The sequence below is a fragment of the Leucopleurus acutus genome (genome assembly GCF_964270905.1).
Source record: "Leucopleurus acutus genome assembly, chromosome: 20".
Taxonomy (NCBI): Eukaryota; Metazoa; Chordata; class Mammalia; order Artiodactyla; family Delphinidae; genus Leucopleurus; species Leucopleurus acutus.
Window position 1 is genome coordinate 55,942,975 of NC_139162.1, and position 8,634 is coordinate 55,951,608.

Genomic DNA, 8,634 nt, shown 5'->3' on the forward strand with positions numbered 1-8,634 from the left:
GTGGGGTGCAGGGAAACCTCAGATCCTCGAAGGTTGATGATTCAGCTTCTGGAGTAAAATACGGGCAGGATCCTGCCTGGCCTGCCCTCGTGCCTTGGGTGGCCACAATTCTGGACCCTCGTTACTTCCTTTCTTCCTCAGAAATCAGCTTGTTTCCTTGAGACCCTGCAGCCTCTTCCTCCCTCAAAAAGCAACAAGGAAATCCTAGATCCCATCCCTCTCCTTCTTCAAGGAACTGGAAATCCAGGATCTGGGCTCCCACCTGACCTCTCTCCCCCTCCGGAAAGCAGGAATTTAGGCTGCCAGCCCCCTCTTCCTGCAGGGCCCAGGGGTGTGGGACCCCAGCCCTCTGCTGTCCCAGGGGTCCAGGTATCTGGGGTGAAGTAGGGATGCAGAATTTGAGTCTAGAAGGGCTGGGGTCTCAGCCCTCCCGCAGCTTAGGCCTCTGTAGGAGCTACATTCTCGAAAAGCAGGTTCTCATAGGTGGGCCCCTTCTCAGCGGGCACTGGGGATGACTGTTGCAGAAACCTAAGGATGCACTGGTGCAGGAACACATACTGGGCCTGGGGACAGAGCACGGGCAGGTGAGGGTGCGCTACTGAGCCTCGGCCTGCTTTCCTCTGGGGCCCCAGCCCACCCCACCCACCCGGTGCCCGAGGATCCCCATCACCTCAGTCTGCACCGTATGTGGCCGGCTCTCTCACATCTCCATCATGTAGCTGAAGGGCCCCATGAGACCCTCACTCTCCAGCTGCCGCAGCAGGACATCCAGGGCAATGAGGGTGCCCGCGCGGCCCACGCCAGCGCTAGGCGGGGACAAGAAGGGTCAGACCACGGGAGGGGGAGTCTCAGCTGACTGGAGGGATCTGTGTTCGGAGCACCCAGGGGTCAGGGTATTCAGTGAGACTATTCTGGAGGCTACAGTGTTAAGTGGGGGTTACTTCATTAAGTAGGAAGTAATAACAAATGACTATGCTCTGTGTTCTATCGACCTGCTAGGCCCTGTTCCAGGTGCCTTACGTGCTTTTTTCACTCCTCCCACTCCTAAAAGGTAGGAACCATTAGTTGAGCGTGCCCATTTTACATACGGGGCAATGGAGGCTGAGTGAGGTGAAGTTGATTGTCCCAGGCCACTCAGCCAGTAAGTGACAGAGCTAGGGTTCATACACGGGAAGATGAGCTCCCAAGCTTGTCATTAAAAAAAAAATTTTAGGGCTTCCCTGGTGACGCAGTGGTTGAGAGTCCGCCTACCGATGCAGGGGACATGGGTTCGTGCCCCGGTCCAGGAAGATGCCACATGCCGCGGAGCGGCTGGGCCCGTGAGCCATGGCCGCTGAGCCTGCGCGGCCGAAGGCTGTGCTCTGCAGCGGAAAAGGCCACGGCAGTGAGAGGCCTGCGTATCGCAAAAAAAAAAAAAAAAAAAATTTTAAACATGAAAATGACCGTTTTATTTTATTTTTCATTAAAAAAATTTTTTTTTTGGCCGCGCTGTGAAGCTTGTGGGATCTGGGCCCTCGACAGTGAAAGTGCTGTGTCCTAGCCACTGGACCACCAGGGAAGCCCCCAAGGAGCTGTTTTAAATGTTTCTTAAAACCTTTGGCTGCCTCTCCCTCCTGCTCTTCACCCCTCCTCCCTCCTTCTCCCCATGCATGCCTCCTCCTTTACCTCTTTTTCTTTCTTTCCCATCTCTTCACTTTTATCATCATTCTTGACCTGCATCACCGCCCCTTCACCTTCTGCCCTCCCCATCTCCTCCACCTCCTCTAGAAGTTCCTAAGGACCCAGAGAACCCTGGTTTCTGAGCCCCAAGGGGGCGGTTTCCTCACAGAGGGCTCTGGCTGGTCCTCACGGGCAGTGTACAATGGGGGGCCTCCCCCCACGGTCTGGTCCAGCCACTGCCGGAGCATCTTCCAGAAGGCCAGCAAGGGGTCTGGGGAGTGGGGGACGCCATGGTCTGGCCAGGTCACATAGTGGAACTGACGCACAGATAAAGTCTTCTGCTCTTGCATCTAGACGGAGGGGAGTTGGGGGGAGCTCAGGACCCGGGGGCTGGTTTCTGACCGGTGGGGACATCCCTGGGGCACATTGTGGTCCCTTGCGGGAGTGGCGGAAGCTTAGACTTCATGGGGAGCTCTGGGGAGGGGACTGCCTGGAATATCACGGGGGAGGAACTGAGGGTCAAGGTGGGGCTGAAGGGGTGGGATGGGAGCTTACATCCCAGAGCTTCAGATTTCATACTGTCCAGTTCTCCATCACCTCCTCACCCACCAGGGTCACATGGGTGCAGGGCTGGGCGTCTAGAGGCCAGTAATGCTCACACTTCACCTGGGGGAAGACTGGGGCGGGTCAGAGTACAGGAGGCCCCAGAGCACCTTCCCTGGTGCCCCTCCGCAGGGTGGCTCTTGTATTCAGTGCTGGGGAATCCCCCCTGCTCTGGTGACAAGGCAGGAACCACAGGCAGCCAGGTGTAGATTCATCCCAGCCGGGAGGGCTCTTCTTTCACAAGGTCCTTGAGATCAGCTTCACCCTGTAAGTGGACAAATGGGTGGACTGGGGGAGACAGGAAGGTTGGGGCTGTGGTGGAGGGAATCAGTGAGGTCTAAGTCAAGGTCTACCCTGGGATCAGTGTCTGGGGCAGGGTCACGGGCTGGAGCTCAGGGGTCAGCACCCAGGACCCAGGTGTCCTCTCACCTGGGCAGACTCCACGCAGTTGGTCAGCATGAGCAGTGTGGGGCTCCGCTGTCCCTACACCAGGCGCCAGAAGTCGCCCACAGTGTGGGGAAGGGGGTCCTGGACTGCAATGAACTCCCGGAGGCTCCAGAGACCCTGGTTGAGGAAAACAGGTAGGTCACATCCCGCCTCATCTGGCCCTCGTCTTCCGAGGCTCATTCAGCATCCTCCTGGCTCCCAACCGCAGCCTTACAGGGATGCAGCTGGCGTTGATGTACTCAGAGCCCGGCTCCCCAGGGAGGGGCGTCAGGGGCACATGGGACCAGTCATCTAGGGGAAGAGGCCGGCATTAGCAATGCAGGGGGCAGGGTGGGAGACCCGGGGATAGAGGTCACGCCGACACGTCACGCTGCACACAGACAAGGGGAGCTGGGAGAGGGTCTGAGGGACCTCGGGCGGGAGGAGCCGGCCTGGGGTTTCTCAGCTCACGGGGGCAAGAGCTTTGTCCCTCACGGGTAATAAGGGGCAAGGGTCAGGCCTGGGATGTTGACAAAGTCACGGCTGAGAACAAAGTCAGCAGAGGCTCGTGACTCACAGGGCAGCACGTTTCTGTAACGGTTCTTGGCGCTGTTCTCCGGAGCTGAGGCCACCGTCTGGGACTGGCTGTGGTCCTCCAGGGCCGGCTGCTTGGGGCGAAGTGAGGGGAGGGTGCACAGATGCTGGATTTTCTCTGCCCTCCCCCAGGGATACCCGCGTTGCTCCCTCCGCCTTCCTAAGTGCCACCCCACTCACCCCTTACACCCTGGAATTCTGTAGCACCTACAGAAATAGGACAAGTAGGACTTCCCTGGTGGCGCGGTGGTTAAGAATCTGCCTGCCAAGGCAGCGGACACGGATTCGAGCCCTGCTTTGGGAAGATCCCATGTGCCGTGGAGCAACTAAGCCCGTGCGCCACAACTAGAAAAAGCCTGCGCACAGCAACGAAGACCGAACGCAGCCAAAAATAAATAAATAAATAAATTTATTTTTAAAAAAAGAAAGAAAGCAATAGGACGAGTGTGTGCACCGTCCCCGGGGGGGCATTTTGGAGGAAGGGCAGGAGGATGGGGACTGGAGAGGTAGGTGAGAGAGGAGGGGTCAGGGGAAAACCAAGGTGTTGCTTCAGGATTAACCCATCCAACCAACACTACAGTAAGAGTTCAGTGAGTCAGGAAGGTGGATAATCATGGCTGAGAATTTCTGTATGAGCCAACCAAGTATGTATCCCTGCTTCTGTTCAATCCCAAAGGGGTGGAAAGGTCTCCGTGGACACGTGGGGCTCAGCTCGGCTCCCTCTGTTCTCACCCGACCTGGTACTCCTCAGCAAAGCCACAGCCGCTGTCCTCGTGTTCCCTGACGTGGTCGGCAAAGTCTTCAGCCAGGACGTCCCCTGGGAAGCTGTGGGGGAAGAGGGGCACATAACTTCCTTTAACCTTGTGCGCTTGGGATAAAAGAAAAGGATTTTGTGTTTTGTTTTCTTTTTTTTACCTCCCCAGGACTTATTTATCTTATAACTGGAAGTTTGTACCTTTGATCACCTTCACCCATTTCACCCTCTGCCTCTGGTAACCACCAGTCTGTTCTGTGTATCTACGAGTTCGAGGTTTTTTTAATTTTTAAATTTTGGCCACGCCGCACAGTTTGTGGGATCTTAGTTCCCCGACCAGGGATCGAATCCGGGACCCTGGAAGTGAAAGCACTGAATCCTAACCACTGGATCCCCAGGGAATTCTCTCGAGTGTTTTTTTTAGAGTCCACACACAGGAAGTCCCCTGCATACGAAACTTCAAGTTGTGAACTTTCAAAGACGCGAATGTGCGTTCGCATGTCCAATCACATAAGGCGTGAGTGACATTGCAGCTTGCCCTCCGTCTCCTATGGCTGAGGATCCTTCAGCTCTGCCATCTCCCACCTCCTCTCCCTCCTCCAGTCAGTAACTCTTCTCTCCCGTTCACTCAGTGCCAGCCCCTGTATGCCAGCTGTTACACTGCACTACTGTACTTTTCAAGGTACTGTTCTGTAAGATTAAAAATGTTTTATTTTTTGTGTTTGCTTGTTTTTATGTATTATTTGTGTGAAAAGTATCATAAACCTATTACAGTACAGTACTATATAGCCAATTGTGTTAGTTGGGTACCTAGGCTAACTTTGTTGGACTTATGAACACAGTCTTGGAACGGAACTCATTTGTGTGTAAGGGACTTACTGTGTAAGTGTTATCTCATACAGTATTTGTCTTTCTCTGTTTGACTTATCTCACTTAGCATAATGCCCTCAAGGTCCATCCATGTTGCCACAAATGGCATTACTTCATTCTTTTTTACGGCTGAATAATATTCCATTCTGTATGTATATTACACCTTTAAAAATTAATTTATTTATTTCGGCTGCGTTGGGTCTTTTGTCGCTGTGAATGGGCTTTCTCTAGCTGCAGTGAGCGGAGGCTACTCTTCATTGCGGTGCGAGGGCTCCTCATTGCAATGGCTTCTCTTGTTGCGGAGCACAGGCTCTAGGCACACGGGCTTCAGTAGTTGTGGCGCACGGGCTTAGTTGCTCCATGGTATGTAGGATCTTCCTGGACCAGGGCTCGAACCCGTGTCCCCTGCATTGGCAGGTGGATTCTTAACCACTGCACCACCAGGGAAGCCCTATATTACACCTTCTTTATTCAGTCATCCATTGATAGACACTTAGGTTGTTTCCATATCTTGGCCATTGTGGGTAATGCTACTATGAACATGGGAGTGCAGATATCTTTTCAAGTTAGTGATGTTGTTTCTGATTCATCAATTCCATTTGTAGGTACCTATCCAAAAGAATTGAAAGCAAGGTCTCAGATATTTGTACACCCATGTTCATAGCAGCATTATTCACAGTAGCTAAAAAGAGGAAGCAAACCAAGTGTCCATTGATAGATGAATGGATAAAGAAGATTTGGTCTAACCATACAATGGAATATTATTCTTCCTAAGGAAGGAAAGAAATTCTGACACATACAACAACATGGATGAACCTGGAGGGCATTATGCTGAGTGAAATGAGCCAGTCACAAGAGGACAAGTAAAAGGACAAATACGGGCTTCCCTGGTGGCGCAGTGGTTGAGAGTCCACCTGCCGATGCAGGAGACACGGGTTCGTGCCCCGGTCCGGGAGGATCCCACATGCCGCGGAGTGGCTGGGCCCGTGAGCCATGGCCGCTGAGCCTGCGCGTCCGGAGCCTGTGCTCTGCAACGGGAGAGGCCACAAGAGTAAGAGGCCCGCGTACCGCAAAAACAAACAAACAAACAAACAAAAAGGACAAATACAATTCCACCTATATGAGGCAGTCATCAAATTCATACAACCAGAAAGTAGAAGGGTGGTTTCCAGGGGCTGGGAGATGGGGGAAATGGGGAGTCAGTGTTTGATGTGTACAGAGTTTCAGTTTTGCAGGATGAAAAGAGTTCTACGGGGAATCCCCTGGCGGTCCAGTGGTTAGGACTCTGCGATTTCACTGCTGAGGGTGTGGGTTCAATCTCTGGTCGGGGAACTAAGGTCCCACAAGCCATGTGGCGTGACCAAAATAAATAAATAAAGTTTTTTAAAAAATGAGTTCTATGGATGGATGGTGGTGATGGTTGCACAACAACGTGAATGGACTTCATGCCACTGAACTGCACACTTAAACATGGTTGAGGTGGTAAATTTGTTATTTGGAGGTTATTTGTTTTTTTTTTTAACCACAATCAAAATTTGTTTTGACTCAAAAAAAAGGAAAGGGTATTTCTTCTCCCACTTAGGATCACTGCCCTTCTCTGGGCCCCAATTCCCTGTGGCCCTCTCTAGCCATGGTTCTTCCCTCTCTGCTGTATCTCTCCCCTCTCCTCTTTCCCTTTTGTGTGTAAACATGCTAATCTTACTTCTGTATTAAAAAAAGAATCCTTTGACCTCCTGTGGCTCCAGCTCCAGCTCTTTGTCTCTCTTCCCCTTGTAGTATAGTGTTATATATACAATGTTATATATACAGTCTTGACTCAGTTTTGAGACCCTGGTTGGAGGTTCGTCGGTTTACCTTCTTCTTTTTTGCGTGACTGGTATTTTTTTTTTTTTGGTTTTTTTTTTACAGTTTTGTTTATTTATTTGGCCACGCTGCGTGGCTTGTGGGAGATACCCGACCAGCGATTGAACCCGGGCCTAGCAGTGAAAGCCTGGAATCTTGACCACTGGACCGCCAGGCATTTCCCCAGTTCTCCTTCTTGAGAAGCTGATTAAATCCACACCCTCACCACCTCCCCTTTGGGGATCCATCTGCTGGAATCCCTGCCAGGAACAGGGGACAGGCCCTGTGCATCAGAGTCCACTGAAATGATTCAAACTAAACCCGTTTGCCTTGGATTGCCCACTTCTTGCTGCAGAAACCACAGTAAAGCCTCTTCCTCAGGTGTTCCCCGACCTCCCAGCTGACCCTGGTGCTTCTCTGCATGGCCTTGCTTGGTGTAACGTGTAATCCCTCTCCTGGGATCTGTGATTGTAATGAACTATCTTTCAGTGGTGTCTGTCTCTGGATCCATTGGCCTTATCACACCTAAACAATAAGACGACCTATGAAAACACACCTTCACATTCAAACTTCTCACATTGACCGGTTTTCTCTGCTTCCTTCCCACCCTTCACCATGGACTGGTGTCTCTACCACGACTACAGGGGAACAAGGACTTTTTTCAAAGTCCCCTATCTTATTTGCCTCCTTATCACCAATTCCAAAGGCCACCTCTCAGTGCTCAGCAGCACTTCGCACCTTTGACCGCGCCTTCCTTTCTTCCGGATCCACCCTCTTCCTGAACACCCTCTCCTGGTTTGCACCATCACCGTCTCTCTGACTGCTGCTTCTCCATCTCCTTGGTGGGCCCCTGTCCTCTGCCCATCCTAAAAGGTGGGTATCCCCAGAAGCCCATCCTCAACCCCCCTTTCTCACTGGACACACACTTATGGGGTTTGTCCATTTCCTTAGCTTTGCTTTCCATCCATTCATCTGTGATTTTTGAATCTCCATTGCCAGTCCCTACTTCTCCCCCTCCCGAGCTTCAGAGCTGTTTTCCCACCTGCCTCCTGGAATCTCCACCTCTGTGTCCTCGAGGGTCATCGCTGGGACATCCAAACACGCACGTTGAGGTTGAGGAGGGCAAGATGCTCAGCATACAGATGGGGCCAGACTTGGAATCCAATGGGTGCAGTGATTTGTTGCAGATGCCATATAATGGACACAGGGTAAGGAGGGGAGAGGTCACAGGGTGAGTGGGGCGGGACGCTGGCCAGGACAGCTTCTATGGCGAAGGAGAAACTGGACATCATCGTATTTACTCTCCCTCAAGCCCCTGCCTCTGATGGCCACGCCCTCCGTTTATGCCTCTTTCTTTTACACCCAGGCCGTCTCACCTGGTTCCGCAACATCCCTTAACTCCCTGGTCTATCTCTCCTCTACTGATCCCTGGGGATCATTCTGACATAGAGATTTGATGATGATTGACCCAACCTAAAGGGGACTCAGAGTGATGAAGACATCTGCACAAACGTTTTTCTGAACCACGGAACTCTGTATCCAACAGCCCATTCAGCGTTTTCACTCACATGTCTGACAAGCATCCCAAAAATCAGTGTGTCCACCACTGAGCTCCTGATACTTTCCCCCAAACCTGCACCCCGCATAGTCATTCTGTCTCAAGTAATGGCCATTCCAGCCTCCCTGGGGCTCAGGCTGAATTCCTTGGGTTCACTCTTGAGCCCTCTCTGAATCCCACACCATACATCCATTCTTTAACGAGGTCTGCTCTTCAAACACTCAAACGGCATCTTGAATCTGATTCCCTCTAACTGTTTCCTGCTCCAAGACATAACAGACATCTGGATTATACACAGACGTCTTCCTTTGCTTCCCTATTTTGCCTT

The 8,634-nt window shown here is 51.9% G+C and overlaps 1 protein-coding gene across 1 annotated transcript; it reads right to left on the bottom strand.

Moving 5' to 3' along the window:
• Positions 1–437: 437 nt before the first annotated feature.
• PTPRH (protein tyrosine phosphatase receptor type H) lies at positions 438–7,903 on the bottom strand (the record flags this gene model as incomplete). Its single annotated transcript, XM_082862274.1, is given in 13 exon segments — positions 438–563; positions 671–700; positions 704–806; positions 1,850–1,868; positions 1,871–2,009; positions 2,215–2,232; positions 2,236–2,325; positions 2,692–2,745; positions 2,749–2,826; positions 2,924–3,000; positions 3,266–3,353; positions 4,020–4,107; positions 7,791–7,903. Coding segments are annotated over 13 exon segments (951 nt in total). The 5' UTR covers positions 7,832–7,903.
• Positions 7,904–8,634: the final 731 nt, after the last annotated feature.